Below are 16,683 nucleotides of genomic sequence, written 5' to 3' on the forward strand. Positions count from 1 at the left end.
CATACGATGAGGTGCTTTGCTTTCATTTCCCTTTCTAAGGTTAACCCGGCGACCAGTGCTTCATATTCTGCCTCGTTGTTCGATGCCTCGAATCCGAACAAGAGAGCATATTCCAACTTCACTTCGCTTGGGCCGTACAGTATCAGTCCTGCACCGCTTCCCTGCTGGTTGGATGAGCCGTCGACGTTGAGGATCTAGGGCTCCTCGTCCTAGGTCGGTTCCACTATGATTGGGACTGGCGCTGCACTGGTCGAAGCTCCCGTCATGTGAGCGAGCTCGATCAGCTCGGGGGTCGCTGTGCTGAACATGCATTATGCTTCAAAATCGGTCAAGACTTTAACTTTGATTGCTGGCCGAGGCTCATATCGTATTCACTCAACTCGATGGAACACTTCGTTAATCTCCCAGACACCTCGAGCTTGAGTAGAATCTGCCTCAGGGGTTTGTTGGTGAGAACGACGGTAGTGTGGGCCTGGAAGTGCATATGCTAATTTCTCGATCTCCAGATATCTAGTTTCTACATCTTGCAAAATTTTGCTAACATAGTAGATGGGTCGTTGGACCCGATCTACTTCTTTGATCAGTACTGAACTAACCACTTCATCGCTTGCAGAGAGGTATAGTTTTAACACGTCCCCTTCTTCGGGTCGAGTTAAAATTGGAGTAGTACATAAGTATATTTTCAGCTCGTCAAAAGCGAGCTAACATTCTTCAGTCCATTCGAAGTCCTTACTCTTTTTTATAGCTTTAAAAAAGGGTAAGCACGATCTGCCAATTTGGACATAAAACAGCTCACAGCGGCTTTCCGGCCCGTCAGCCCCTATACCTCTTTTATTTTCCGGGGTGGTTTCATATCTAAAATCGCTTTTATTTTGTCCAGGTTGGCCTCGATGCCGCGCCAATTGACTATATAGCCTAGAAATTTACTCGAAGTGACTCCGAAGACGCATTTATTCAGGTTCAACTTCATGTTATATTTTCGTAAAATTTGAAAAACATTCTTTAAATCATTCAACAAAGAATTTGAAAACTGGGTTTTCGCAACCATGTCATCAACATAACATTCTACTTTATTGCCGATTAACGGCTCAAAAATCTTATTTACAAGGCGTTGGAATGTTGCCCCAACATTTTTTAATCCGAAGGGCATGACCTTGTAACAATATAACTCGAGCTCAGTTATAAAAGTGGTCTTCTCTTCATCAGCAGGATCCATCCTAATCTGGTTGTAACCGGAATAAGCGTCCAAGAAGCTCAGCAAATCATGCCTTGAGGTCACGTCTACTACGCAGTCAATCTTGGGTAGCGGAAAGCAATCTTTCGGGCAGGCTCTGTTCAGCTCGGTGTAGTCGACGCACATGCGCCATTTGCCATTGACTTTTTTCACCAGGACCGGGTTAGCCATCCATCTCGGGTAATGGACTTCCCTGATGAAGTCTATCGCGAGGAGCTTCCCAACCTCTTCATCGGCTACCCTCCAACGTTCTGGGGCAAGGTTGCATTTCTTCTATCTTACTGGCCTGAGTCGGTATTAAGTTTGTAAGTTATAATTTTTGGATCAATTTTGGGCATTTCTACCGCGGACCAAGCAAAAATATCTAAATTTTCAAGTAAAAAACTTACTAGCGAGTTTGGAGTGGTTCGCTAATCGAGGCATCGATCTGAAGGGTCTTGACCGGTTCGACGGTAGAGACCGGTATGTGGACCGTCTCTTCTTTCGGGTCAGCTCGTTCGTCGGGATATTATATTGGTCGCTCGAGCTCGACATCCTCTACTAGCTTTGCTTTCCCTTTCAAGGCAGACACGTAGCACTTGCGGGATTCGAGCTGGTCACCTTGCACTACTCCCACTCCGTAATCAGTTAGGAATTTCATTGCTAAATAGTAAGTGGATACTATCGCACGTAAAACATGCATGATAGATCGACCTACTATGGCGTTGTAGGGGGAGGGAGTAGCAACTACCAGAAACGTGTGCTCGAATCGCACAATGTTTGGCCACGTGTCGGCTTACACAGGTACCGTAATTCGACCAAGAGGTCTGACCTTGCCGTTGAACCCTATCATAGGTGTATCTGGTTTCAGGTCGTTCTGCTATAACTGTAATTTGTCAAATGTCTCCTTGAAGAGTATATTGTTGAGCTACCTTAGTCCACCAAGATGCGCTTTACCTCAAAGTCATTAATTCTTAGCTTCACCACTGGGGCATCATCATGAGGGTACTGGATCCCGCACGCATCGTTCTCGGTGAAGTATATCCGTTCTTCGAGCCGAAGTCGCTTTGGCAGGTTTTCCTCTTCGTTCTCTAGTTCGCGGACCGAGGTCCTCCCAGCTGCCGATGTGCATCCGGCGAAGGTCTCCTTGAAGAGTATTTCCTGTGTTTTTTTTATAATTTTTGTATTTTCTCTACAATTTCTATCTTTTCATCTTCCATGTTTTTTGTTAGCTTTTTCACAGTTTCTATGATTTTTTCTATAATTTTTGCTATTTATCTTCATTTTTTATGTTTTTATAATTTCTGTTATATTTTCTTGCAATTTCTGTTTTGTTATAATTTTTGTTTATTAATATTTTTTTGTAATTTTATGTTATTTATTTCTATAATTTGTGTTAGCTTTTTGCATTTTCTGTATTTTTTATAATTTCTGTTTTTCTGTAACTTCTCTTCATTATATAATTTCTGTACTGTGTTTTAATGAATTAAAAATTTAATGGATTGGATGGATTGGGTTGGGTCCAGGTGGATTTGGGTCGAACCAACCCATTTAATTTAAACTAAATGGGTCGTTAGCGGATTGGCAGGTTAGACGGGTTGTGTTGAAACTCAACCCAAACCCAACCCGCCCAATTGCCACCAGAGACATTGCAACAATCAATGGCTGAAGCAGCAAAACGACACTAAGGATAGTTGTGGCCTGAAAATAGATTCAACAAGAGAAAAGAGGAAGAAGATAGTGCCTAAGGGGAAAAAGTAATACTCGATTCAATTCAACAAAAGTTGTATGGTACAAGGTTCAGTTTATCTTAATAAAGCCGAGAGAAAAGGTTTATAATTTTGGCATCCAAAACATTATACCAAAATAAATAAACAAAAGAGTGGTTGAAATGAATGTACAAGCATTAGCTAAGAAGGTAAACTGATAGGGGAAAGGTGTTTGAAAACCAATCTGTGTGAGTCAGATGATCTTTTAATCGAAATCTCGGTGACAACAGAATGAGATGGCAAAGTAAAGGGTGTAATCTTGCAACCTGGTCGTTGTTGAGCTTGTGATCTCAGGTTGATTCTGACATGATAACGGTGTTGCAGCACTTGTTAGCGAGGCGATCTCGCTCCTATAAACCTCGCAGGTCTCAAACCTGCTCTTCTGGTGGACCTTGAGCGTGATCTTACGCCTGTCCTGCCCTTAGCCAGTTAGCCTTCTTTCCAATATCGTTGGTTCTTTCTGGCCTCGTTGCATTTGGACTTGTCGTGCAATCTCGCTGAGGGTCGGGGTGCACAATCTCGTTGCAATCTTGGATCTCGTGGACTGCATCAAGCAGCTGCATTGTTATGGATTCGATCCGCAAATTGCAATGCAATTACAATCCCGTTTGGCACAGGATTCTCTCTCACCAAACGCTATGTAAGAAGGAAAGATAATACGATAGGATTTTTTTCCTCGAGTTTTTTTAGAATAAAAATATGTTATTGGAGGCCTTGTTCCTTTTTTTTTTCTTTGCAAAATTGCACTTGATCTGCATACACACAGGTTTTCATTAAATGATGATGGATAAGTACGTAGCTGATCCGGAGTCGCGAAACGAGCCTTCTTTTAGATTACCAAAAAATGAACATTCTTTTATAAATTATAATATAATAAGGTTTTCTTTAAAAATTTAAATATTCAAGAAAATGGTATTAGTTGTGAAAACCACCTTTACTGAGAGGACATGTGAACTGTAAAATTAAACATCTCTGGAGGAAATAGGCAAGCTCCCAATTTGACTTGATCAGCAATAAATTTTCCCCACGTGTGTGTGTAGGCCCGGACTGCTAGAAGATATAGGCGGTGTTTAACAAGAAAATGGCGCCATAAAGGCACCACATAAAATAAAAAATGGCCTCTTTTTTTTTTATCATACCATACCTTGAAAATCGAGAAAGTGTGGTGTAAAAAAACGCCAAATTCAATACTTTCTCGGAAAACGGTCGTTGCTGCCAAATTCAATACTTTCTCAAAAAACATCTCTAAAGCAACAGCATCATGGCAAACACCTACATAACGAGCAAGGTGGAATCGAAACCTGAGGGGGCAAAAATAGTTGACAGCGTTTGTGGTACAAATACAATAAGTGGGACAGATGAAATTAAAGACTAACTTTGTTTCTAGCCAAGGAGATCATTTGGGTTAAAATACAACCCACCATAGGGTGGATCATAGCCATCAAGATATAATCCACAAGTACAGGTCTAGACTCTAGAATCAGAATCCCCATCTAAAATTTTCCACATGGTTTCTCAACAAGATAGTGTTTACTTGGTAATAGATTGTAACCCCATTTAGCTGACGTATAAGAATGAACAAAATTACAATAGAATGTCCTTGACTAAAGACTATTATTAATTTGTTCCTACTGAAGAAACTTTATCTTGATTTGGAGGACTTCTTAAATTTCCTGTGACAGTACTGGGAACAGATGAGCCTGACAGCAGAGGAGCTGATGTCACCATCGTTCTCCTAATTGGTGGCTTTGAAGAAGTCATGCTCGGCAGCGGCCTTGGCATTGAGTTTGCATAGCCCATCGCAATTTTATTGTTAGGTAATGATGGCGGTATTGGTCTAGATGAGGAAGCAGGTAAACCAAGTCGGGCTGCAATTATCTGTGCCCTTTCATGGTAAAGCCTCTGCCTTGAACGGTCCATTTGTTCCCTAACCTTCATTATCACATTTTCCATCTCAGCAAAGAAAGACAACTTGGTCTCCAGCTTATGCAACTGCAGTAGAAGGAACCTCCAACGTAAAGACTACACAGTACACACATGCATGCACAGAGAGAGAGAGAGAGAGAGAGAGAGAGAGAGCAAAAAAGGATACCTGCTTTTCAACCAGCAACATAGCAAGCTGCCGGATTTGGTCTTCTTCCTGGTTTGCAAGAATCTTTGCCTTCACGACAGCAGCTGAAAGAGCAGTAATGGCAGCCCGCTTTATTTTATCTATATTATGGTCATCTTTGGATTCTGCCAAGTTACTATTCTTCTCAGCTTGACCTTCTACCACTTCTGTATTAGTTTCACATGTGAGAAATCATAAGATGGATGAAAGCATAAAGAAGAAACATGATTAGAAATACTGCTTGCTGAAACATGGCCAAGGCCTTCTATGCAGCACCCAAGCTCCTAAAAATATCAAAATATGCAATTTGTAAATTTATCAACTTTCAAAACTACCTAAGCTCTATATTACAAACCTGTCTTAGCTCCAGTTTCAACCATTGAATTATTTGAAACTGGTTGCTGAGGCTCTTTTTCTTCTGCAGTAACTGAATCTAATTCCATCTCTGCAACCTTTCCCACCTCTTTACCTTGAGTGATCCCTTCTGACACTGCACCACCTGATTCATTCACCAAATTCGGTGAAACCTCTGTTGGCAAAGCTTTATGATCTGATCCTGTAACAGTGTTTGACACATCCTGCCCAGGCAAAGTGAGGTCACTCGATTCCTTTGCATTACTGGGTTCAAGTCCCTCCTCGCCCTCGGTACAAGGTTCAACCTCCTTAGCACTAGATGTGACTTCCTCTTGAGTAGTGGGTGCTACCACCTCCTGAGTACCTCCATCACCTGATTCATTTGCAGCAAGTGATTTCCTCGCACTTGTACCAGAAGAAACCACATTTTCCTCTTTTGGAACTGCATCCTCAATTTTCTTGTTGATGCACTCCTTTGAGGCATCAACACCTTCTTGTGCTGGCATGGAATTTTCTTTTATCTGCTGTTCCTCTTTCTGGTTCTGGTCCTTCTGAGCCTCTACATCAACCGTTTCTGTGGGAGTGCTGCAGTTCCAAAAGAGTAGTTAGACCTAGCAATCCAATTTGCCATTAAAATAAACCATAATGGTATGTATTTTCAAGTCACACACACCACTCGGGGACAGGGGGTTCCTTCTTGTCCTCAATAGGGTCTTCAAGAAGAAAGCAGTGCCTTGTAGCCATCTGAATGCCAGGAGACTCCTCAGATATTGCCTTCAGTGAACCCCGAGCTGAAGCCACAGCAACATCAGGTTCCACCAGACCTGCTAAAAATGCTACCTGCAAAGAGAAAGAAGAGTAAGTTTAAAAGCCAAATCAAATGCATAAACAAGTCCATCAAACACATGACTTATATTCCAGGAGATGCATGGGGATGCATTCAACATACCAGTGCCATGACTGGATTCCCTGCTTCAGCAAATGAAAGTGACCCTTCAGGTCCTAGGACAGAACCAACAGCCTGGAATGCTTCCTTCAGAGCATTTATTGCACAATTAGCACTCGCTTCCACAGATACCTTTACATCACTTGCATCTTTTGGCTTTGGCACATATGCTGAGGAAGAAAAGGGTTTATCCTCATTTGCTATATCTTTGTTCTCCTCATCTTTTGGTTTCAACGTGTCCACTGGAGAAGAAATAGGCTGCTCTTCATTGGCTGCACTTTTGCTCTCTGTTGCTTCATGGTCATCTTTTAAGGCAGATGAATCATTATTGGTCAAACCTGGATCATTGTTGCCCTGTACACTGGCATCAAGTTCATCTTTACCTTCCAAAAAGGTATCCTCAATTGGCATTTGAACAAAATGCAAGATACATTGGGCTTTAGTTTTTGTGGCAACATGCTCAGCAATCTCATTCCAATTTTCTCCATAAAGCTCCAGGGCTTCAAGAAGGAGGAGGGTCTCCTGATCTGTCCAGCTTCCCCCACTTACACCAGGAGCTTCAGCAGGCTCCATGAGAATGAAATCAGCAGTGGACATGCCAGAATCAAACTTACCATTATTATAGCAGTCAGGACATAAGTCGAAATCTGCCTGCATGAAACAAACATAGTCAGAGCATGAAATGATTATGTATCAAAGAGAAATGAGAATGAAAATAAAGTGTAAGATGTTTTGAAACTCTTTTATCATACTGAATTCAAGGTGCAATCAGTGTTTTCAAAGGTGAACCTAGGTGCACAGGAGAGGTGCATTTCTTTTTTTTATCAGTAACTGAACTTTTATTAAAGAAGAGAAATTTAAGTACAAGAAAGGTGCACAGGAGAGGTGCATTTCAAAGCATGCACCCTAGCACAGCCCCTTTTAAAAGGTGCTCATCTTTTTTAAATATACATTTTGCTATTCTTTTTGGAGGAGCTACATCAAGTCCCCGCATAGACTTGCTTTGGCTTGCCTCAAGAGCCTTTACAAAGATGCAGGACCAATCTCCTAGGATTAGGAACTCAAGATAGTCGGCATCACACCAGCTACTTATCTGTCAAAAAAAAATCACACTAGCTAAGTAATACAACTAGGAGAAATCTTTTTAAATCTTTTCTATCCGGAATCATGTAAAATGTAGAAGATAAAGTTTGGCTTTGGTTGGATACATAGTGTGACTTAAGGCTCCTCAATCCCCTTCCCCTTCCCAAACATCTTTATGACAGATGAAAATGAGATAATTTTGCTGCATAGCTATGAAAGGATGGGTAATGAGATGGTATGGAGTTATGGACCCCTACGTTTCACGGTAATCTTCATGGCTGGGAGCTTTTGAAGGTAGCAAACCTGCTGTTGAAGCTTCAAAATCATCATCTGCATGCCAGAATGCCTGACAAAAGCATTTGGAAGTGGGAAAGATCAGGTCAGTTTTCTGTTAAATTTTTTGCAAGGCAGTTGACAACTATTGAAGGCAACCATTTTCCGTGCAATTTGGGACACTGGTGTCCTCTAGGGTCTCTTTTATGGCCTGAACTGCTGTATTAGAGAAGTTCTTGCCTAAGGTACTCAAGAGAAGGTCAGAAATTCCACATGTTGGTTTCTGTAACCACAGCTTGGAGTTGATGGACCATCTTTTTTAAATTATAACCTTAGCAGCGTTAAGAACTCGTCTTTCTTTTTGAAGTCTTTAAAAATCAGCTGGGTGTTCCTAGATCTGTCAAGTTCCATTGCAGGACTAAACAGGAGGGGCAAGATTACTTGGAGTGGTCTAGTGTTCGATCCTCATTGTCCTCATTATAATTAATTAAATTTCAGCACAAGGTATGGATGGGCTTGTGCTTGCCCATGCTTCAAGCCCAATGGGCTTTCGCGTGAAGGGCCTGTTAGAGAATAAAAACCTATTCAGGGACTTCACCTGATAGGTTAAGCTTTTAGTAGAATGGTTCCTTGAGAAAGATGAAGGGATAAGAATGATTGTTGCAACTGTTTTTTCTCTTGGTTGTTGGTTGTCAAGTAACCCAGGCCCAGGGGCATATCTTTCCAAAATTGCTTTTCTGTTGATACACAAATGATCTGAAAGTTGACTCTTAAAGATTATTTTTTGTATACTTGGAAAGTCTTTTACTTTGATTATGCAGTTCCTCGCTGTATACGAGATCAGGGGATTCTTTTGTATCTCTGCTACGATTTCAGTTTTTTGACTTCATTACCTTTTCTCCAAAAGAAAGAATTTGGGGGATTCCCATTGATTCAATGCTTAGACTATGGCATGAAGTAGAAACTTTTGTTCAGGCAAAGCACCACATTCATGGGGAGTGGACCTCTCCACTATATGGCCAACTAAAACCTGATGTAGCTCAAGTATGAAGAAAGAAGAAGAAGAAATTTGCTCAAGAGAAATAGAAAAAAGAAGGAAATTAGATGGAACTTCACTAATATGAGGATGGAGTACAATGAGACAACAAGGTTGGGGACTCACTCACCCAAGAGAGGACTCTCACAACTCTCAAAAAAAAAAAAATCTAGGCTTCTCAAAACAAAGGGAAGAACTTGATTGCCTCTAGCTTGAGACTACAAGGTTTCATATAAAAAACAAAAACCAGTTGTTGGAGCATTTCATAAAGCTAGTCATTAGAAACCCACTAACAAACTAGTTGTTAGAAGTAGACTAACAAACTAGTTGGATATTGGAAACCCATTTATGAGTTCAAATGTAAGCCCACTTGTCTTCTCCTTTTAAAACGATATGGTGCTTCTTAGGCTTGAACTTGGACTGTATCAATCTCCCCCTCTTGAAAAGAACTCGTCCTCGAGTTTTAACAACTTCAAAAAAATGATTTACTATCATGCCTTCACTACATTTCTTTGTTACTGATCCTTTGACAGGCAATTGATGGTGTAAACCTCCGATATGGATTGGAATTACTCCATCATGTCTCCTAACTATTGATGCATGTTTCTTGTACTTTAAATAACCCAATTCTTCCTTCAACAACCAATTTTAACCTTTGAGAAAATGGCTGCCAATAAGGGTCCTCATACAATTGCATGAAAAAGATATAGTCAAAATCTCCTACTTGATGAGTATTATCTCCATCACTTTGAAATTGATCATGAACAATAGAAGATTCCTCATAGCTAATAGACTCTTCATCAAACTTTAGAGGACAATCCCAGTCAATGTTATCTCCATCACTTTGAAATTGATTACAAATAATAAAAGATTCCACATAAGTAATAAATTCTTCATCAAACTTTGGAGAACTATCCCAGTCAATGTACTCTTCTGCATTTGACATTGTTAATGAAAAAGGCCACATAAGATTGTCATTGCAATCTTCCAAAGCTTTCCCCATAGACAAGGTTGGAGAAATATAGTTATTCTTAGGAACTTATTTGGGAAGCATTCGTAACATCTCCTTCATCATGCATTATAGGTTTTTGTAACCATTCTTGAGATCATTCATTTCTTTACAAAGATGAGAATTTTGAACTAGAGCACTGTGTTGATTCTTAGGTCAGCATCTTGGCATGGTATCTCACTTCTTTGGAAGACTTGGATGTGCAATCAGCTTCATCGATTTTCTTTTGTTCATAACTTTAAGTAGAGAACTCCAGTTGACTAACCGTTTGTTGCATTAGAAAATAGACTCAAAGAGCTTTCTAATGATATATGGCACAATCCAATTTATTAAAAAATCCACTGCCAAAATTGGGGTGTCGTTTGACCTATTTTCTATAACTGAACACTATTTTTGGATGAGGAAAGAGAGTAGAGCAATGAAATTACAAGCTCTAACTCGACTCGCTCTAATACCAATTGATGCAGCTCAAGTATGAAGAAAGAATAAGAAATTTGCTCAAAAGAAATAGAAAAAAAATAAGAAAATTGGATGGAATTTCACTAATATGAGATGGACTACAATGAGGCAACAAGGTTGGGGACTCACTCACCCAGTGATTTAAAAGGTGCGCCTAGGCGCACAGGCGAGGCACATTTTAGGGTAGGCGCCTCGCCCAAGTCCTAGGCACAGCCCTTTCAAAAGGCACACGCCTGATGCGCCTTGCGCCTTAGCCCAGGCATGCGCCTTTTGAAAGTTTGACACTTTTTTGGTAATGTTGTTCATTCATTCATCCTACTAAAATATTTCTTAAAAAGAAATTAAAATTATAAAGTCATTATTTTTTGTGTGAGAAATAAGAATTTAGGACCCTAACATGGACTTGTTTGAGCTTGCCTCGGGGGGCATGGCACAAAAGCAGCTTGTAGAATCAGGAATGTAATATGTTTTACATCACATTAGCTACTTTAAGTAATGCAATTGAGGAAAAATAGAGATTGTGGGCTTTACATGCTTGAAAATGTTTTATATGTTTGATTTTATTTTTAAATTCACATTTGAATGTGCTTTACATGTTATGTTTATGTATTTTAATTTTAGATAATAGGTTTTTTAAAACATTTATTTTAAAATTTAAAGCTTATATTTTTTTATTAAAGCTTTACATGCTTGAAAATTTAAAGCTTATTTTTTTGCATTGTTTTGAATTTTTTTGGTTTTTTTTATTTTTTAGCATTTTTTTATTTTTGCGCCTTGCTTAAAAAAGGCACGTGCCTCACCTTGCGCTTTTAAAGCACTACACTTACCCAAGAGAGGACTCTCTCAACTCTCAAAAGAAAACTCTAGGCTTCTCAAAACAAAGGGAAAAACTTGATTGCCTCTAACTTGATATTAAAAAGCTTTATGTAGAGAACAAAAACTAGTTGTTGGAGCAAAGCATTAAATGAAAAAACTAGCAATTGGAGCATTTAATGAAACTAGTTGTTGGAAACTCACTAACAAATTAGTTGTTAGAAGTCCACTAACAAACTAGCTTGATATTTGAAGGCCATTAATGAGTTCAAATGCAGGCCCACTTGTCTTCTCCTTTTAAAATGATATGGTGCTTCTTGGGGCACGAATTGGAACTGCAACAATCCAATTTGGATGGCTACTATTTTGGTAACCATGAACCATCAAGCACTAATGGAGCTTTCAGGAACCATCAGGGAGATGCAATTGCATTTATTCTAGCAATATTGGAGAGGCAAGTGCCATAGAGGCAGAGGTTTTATTCTTGTTATAAAGTTTGAGAACTAGTAGGAGACCTCGCAGTGCTTATAATGTGAATAAGATCACTTGCAAATGGCTTGGGCACTCTGAAACCATGTAAGGAAGGTAATAACATTGGCTGCTAGAGTGAACAGCTTGTTCAAGGTTGATCAAAAAAACGAAAGAAAAAACAGCTTGTTCATGGATTCCTAGATCAGTGAATTCATTACTGAAATGCCCTTGCTAAGGGAGTTGGAAGATATACTCTGTAGTGGGATTTGGAGTCAACTTAGTCATAAAAAAAAAAATGTTTTTTACTTGGTCAGCCTGTGGTTGTAATTTCTGTTTTTTTGGTCTTCCTCTTATGTCTAATGGTGGAAGATCTTTTGTATTTACAACTCCTCTCTTTAATAAGATGTTTTGATCTTGTTAACAATGAAAAAGAAATCTGTATTAGAAGTCTTCTAACTTTTCAAAAGGATTTGTAAGAAAACTTTTACCATTTTTTATTCCTTGTTCATGTGATTATTCACCTATACATAAAGAAGGCCATTAATCAATGTTGGTCCCAACTATCTAGGATCTTCGAAGGGGTAGACTGGATACAAACCTAACCCTTGCCATTTTTTATACAAAGTGGCTGTTATCAAACTTGAACCCACATTCTCACACTTGTCAGCCTGATATTTTACCATTAGACCAAACAACAACAACTTTATTCATCTATACATTCTTATACAAAATTAAAATCATTTTTTCTACAAACTTCTACTTTCTCATTTTAGCTCATTTTTCTTCAAATCATAAGATCTAATGATGCTTACATCTCATGCATTAGAAGATCCCAGTGCATTGCCTCATGCCTTGGCACCTCTACATTTAAAACATTGGTGAGTGATGACAAAAACAAAACCTGGACAGATGCAATATTGGTTCTAGATAGCAGTATATGTTGGATACACCAAATTGATTATATACCAGATACAGAAAATGGAACATAGAAGTTAGAAATAAAAGAAAGACTAGGGGAAAAAGGGCCTAGGGATGGCTAGAATTGTATCAAATGATACATGAAGTAACCGCTATCATATGATAAAATGAAGACTACCTCTAGGATCCAGTACCTTACTAGGAATATCAAGAAATACAAAGGCAACCTAACATGTGGAGCGACAAGTTCACAAAACCACAACACTTTCTTGTGGCCTCTAAAAAAACCCAGACATAATATAGGTCAAAGAATAAAGTCAATAAACCAAATAACCCAGTAAGTGCATGCCTGGGTGATATGGTTTTCATGAGCTCACATAGTCACAATAATTTCTTGCAACCATCCAATAAAATGCAAATATGCTGCTATCAATCAAATGAAAAACAAAATAACCCAGCAAAGGCATGACTGCTATTGCTATACCAAATGATACAAGAACAATCCACTGTCATATAAAATAGAGACTACTTCTAGGATATACTACCTAGCTATGACAATCAGGTAATGCGAAGGCAGCTTAACATGTAAAGTGATGCCTAGACAATAAGGTACTCATGGAGGGTCACCTCACTTAATCGCCAAGATATTTTTTACACAGTGCTGTTGGATACTCTTCTATTCTTAATTTTTTGGGATTATAATAATAAAGCAGACATTATTAAAATAAATTATTCAGTTTGAGTTAAAATATTAAGTTCTTTTTATTATTTTTCTTATTTGTTAGGGTTCAATGAAGATGTGAAGATGTATACTATCTTGAACCTTTATAGACTTCAAAACCTGAACCAATAAACATGGAAGAACTCAATTTTTTTTCCAATCAACACATATTGATTTTCTTCTTCTTCTATTCCTAGGACAAAAATAGAGGCTCAAGCCATCTATTTTTTGAAATTTCTTTTCATTCTTCCATTTTTTCATGAATATGTTGATTTCATATGTTTTAAATGAAGTTTATACGTTGTCATAAATATTATAGACAATTAATAATGAAAGATGGTTGCTGCTTGCTATGGAACCTAGGGAGTTACTATAAAATTCATGATTTTTATTCCAAAAAGAAAAATCCCGACAAGGTGCCTCCCATCGCCTAGCCTTGCCTCAGCATCTTGAAAACTATGACTAAAACTTGCCTCAAGGCCAAGCCTTGGACTGTTGACTTTTGAATGTCCCAAGACAGTTCTATGATTTTAATTTCTAGAATCTTGGCAAACTTGGATTTAAAGGGATATATCTTGAGAACTCCATGGAATAATCCATTCATATATTTCAACATTCCTTTTTTTCCCACATCAAAGTGTCTTCTTATTAAACCAAAACCATTCTGTATTAAACACACAAAACAAGCTTATTAAGAGAGAGATTTAGAGTGCATATGAGGCTATGGTTTTAAAACTACAATTTTTTTGGAAAAAAAGAGACTTAAAAACCACAATGGAATGAGGTCAACCCATCCTCCATCATTAGAAAGCTACAAGGCTCCAGAATTGACAAGATGCTGTTCTAGCCTCTAGGGACACCACTTGCAATACGGTGCATATAGAAGCCTAATATGCTGACAAAAATATATATATATATATATAACAAAAAAACAAAGGAAAAGAACTGTTAATATATTAGTCCACTATCCAAGCATTAAAAAATGCAGAGAATAAAGCAGCAATGAAAAAACTACACAATCAGACATAAGGTCCGTAACTAATAGGAATTATCATTCTTGGAATTTTAGGAGTCCATCCATAAGAGCAGGGCCAAGCAATTAGAGCATATAAATACCAGAAACTTTGGTTTATATATCTTATGTGCACCTTGTGTACGTGGTGTTCATTACTATATTCATATCTCCTGATGACTTTTTTGGTAAATATCTCCAGCTAACACAATGGTGGTATTTCTTTTATCCAATTTAAGGTTATTTTATATCTATAATTTGCATTTCGAGTACAGAAACATCAATTATCAGGAAATAAGCCAACCTGCTTTTGGCAATGGTAACGCTTGCGAGAGCAATCAGCCGAGCAAGAGTTGCAATGGTACTCTACTGCAGGCCCCTCTGGCGTCACTAGGTCATCAGCAATGGCAGACTCTGGAAAGAACCGAGGTGGCATGGATGGTGTGGACAAATCTGTCCTAGGACCGACTGGTGGACAGAACTGAACTGTTTCAAACCGATACAGTTTCTCAATCAAAGAAGCTGTCTTCACAGCTCCATCTGCCTCGGCATTGGCCATAACAGAATCTGTTGGCGGGAATGGATGAAAATTAATCAAGCCCCAATGATCCAAGAATTCCAGGACTTCTTGCCTTGCATCCAACTCTCCCACAGAAAGGTCCGATAGATCTTTCAATTCAACATGTGTCTTCGGGTCTGTGTGAAATTTCTTCATTATCCAATTTCGTATTTCCATGTATATATCAGGTGTCCGCTTCTCAGACTTCCCATTGAAGAAAGAAGCCATGGCACGCTCCTCAAGAGGATGAATTTTGTTCCATGAAAACCAAGCTATGAATGAAGAGAAAAGAATAATTAATAACAACGAAAATAAGCTGCTTTATGACTCTAACCATAAAGCAAAAATATACTTTCAACTAAAATCAATGTTAGAAAAGCTGGATTTGAGATGGTTTCCGGGTTCTCGAAACGAAAACCTAAATTTCAGAACTTGTTTTACCGATCGAGTTAATGAGAGGGGAATGGCTTGATCTAAGGCTTTGCAACTCACCCGCATGCGTGGGAATGACATGAGCATTAGCATCGCGGGATTTGACAGCTTCCAACTCGGCATCGAGGAGCGGCTCTAACGCCTGCCAGGATTCGTTGGGCGCATTCGATTCTTCTGCAGGAGCAACTACTTCTCCAGCTGCAGACGATGGGGCAAGTGGTACATCCTCTGTGAGTTTCTCTGGAATGGCAGTAGTTGCAGCAGAAGCGGCGGCGGCGGCGGCGGCGGCGGCGAGCTTGTTTGGAGTTTGCCGCGCACGTGTGCAGGGGCCGTTGTGGATTGGAGGAAGGGGAACGAAGAGTTTCTCCTTGGCTAAACGCTTCGAAGGCGTAGATGAGAGGCCGGATGTGTTGAGGCTGTTGGCTTTTCTTTTAGGGGCACCTGCCCTTCTTCTAGGGGCTTGTTCTACGGCCACCACTTCTGGTGTTTTAGTTGATGCCGTGATGCTGGAGGTGGTGGTGGATGCATTTGTTGCTGGTGCTCCTCCCTCGCGAATTTTCTCCTCCATTACTTCAAGGGGAATTACGATCTTCTTCCTTAAAGAAACACCCCATTTCTTCAGCTACAACCTTTTTCATCCATCTACTCGCAGTTTCGCGCAGCGCACCTCTCTCTCCCTCTCTCTCTCTCTCTCTCAATTTCGCCTAAAAACAAGAGAAATATGTGTTCATTTCTATTTCCTTACGCTGATCATCCAGGATAATACTCTGGAATTCCTGGATTCTCACATATGCAACGTCTGATCTTGACCTAGAACATCGAAATTGAGAGTTATACGAACCGATCAGAATTCATAATCAGATGCGAAACTCCCTTGCACAATTACTACAACGCTCCACTTATTAAAGATGTTATTAAAATTCTCCCTGGTAACCTGGTTAATTTCCCTACCCACCCTTCCGATTAAAGGTAAAATATAAAAATCTCCTATAAGGCTTCTAATAATCATAAGACATCCCTAAGGCTTATGATAACATCAAAATCTCCCCTAAGATTTCACTTTAATAAAAGCCTCTCCTGTAATTTTGAAAAATCCTGCAGTTACCTCCCCTTAAATTACCTTTACTAATTGTAGGTAGACCAATTCATGGGTCGGGTAGCTCTATGGCTAGCCTAATCTAGTTCATTATTTTTCAAGATTGGACAAAACTTCAGGCCCACAAGTTCAGTCTTTCTCAAATAAGCCCGGCTCTATGCTATTAAATATAATAAAAAACATATAATATATTAGTTTATTAAATTATTAATAAATACTAAATTATAATTCAGAAAATGGAAATTAGTTTATCAATTTATTAAATTATTATCAAAATAACATAATACTAATTTATTAAATTACATTGTAAATAGGGCTTTTAATGTAAAAATTGGGTTTCAAGCTCAAGCTCAAGATTCAAGCTTTATTTGGTCAAGCATGGACTTAAGAAAAAGGCTTGATGGTCGGG

At 39.0% G+C, this 16,683-nt stretch overlaps 1 protein-coding gene across 2 annotated transcripts; it reads right to left on the reverse strand.

Annotated features, from left to right (window-relative positions):
• Positions 1-4,341: 4,341 nt before the first annotated feature.
• CHB3 (DNA-binding family protein) lies at positions 4,342-16,109 on the reverse strand. Of its 2 annotated transcripts, none has more exons than XM_010256582.3 (7): positions 15,239-16,109; positions 14,492-15,018; positions 6,396-7,043; positions 6,120-6,286; positions 5,448-6,031; positions 5,075-5,259; positions 4,342-4,974 (listed from the first exon to the last, which is right to left on the reverse strand). In XM_010256582.3, the coding sequence occupies exons 1-7, from the start codon at positions 15,744-15,746 to the stop codon at positions 4,600-4,602; spliced, it is 2,994 nt and encodes a 997-aa protein (XP_010254884.1). In that variant the 5' UTR covers positions 15,747-16,109; the 3' UTR covers positions 4,342-4,599. The 2 variants fall into 2 exon arrangements, with proteins under 2 accessions (XP_010254884.1, XP_010254885.1); XM_010256583.3 differs by having other exon boundaries at positions 4,342-4,914; positions 15,239-16,056.
• Positions 16,110-16,683: the final 574 nt, after the last annotated feature.

Source organism: Nelumbo nucifera, chromosome 5, assembly GCF_055504915.1.
Source record: "Nelumbo nucifera cultivar China Antique chromosome 5, China Antique-T2T, whole genome shotgun sequence".
NCBI lineage: Eukaryota > Viridiplantae > Streptophyta > Magnoliopsida > Proteales > Nelumbonaceae > Nelumbo > Nelumbo nucifera.

Bases quoted from the DNA above. Each gene is read 5' to 3' on its own strand.
- CHB3 (XM_010256582.3), bottom strand. From the start codon at position 15,746: ATGGAGGAGAAAATTCGCGAGGGAGGAGCACCAGCAACAAATGCATCC. The intron at 7,044-14,491 runs GTTGGCTTATTT...TGTTTCATGCAG, and splicing joins GTTACCATTGCCAAAAGCAG to GCAGATTTCGACTTATGTCC. The intron at 6,287-6,395 runs GTATGTTGAATG...TTCTCTTTGCAG, and splicing joins GGAATCCAGTCATGGCACTG to GTAGCATTTTTAGCAGGTCT.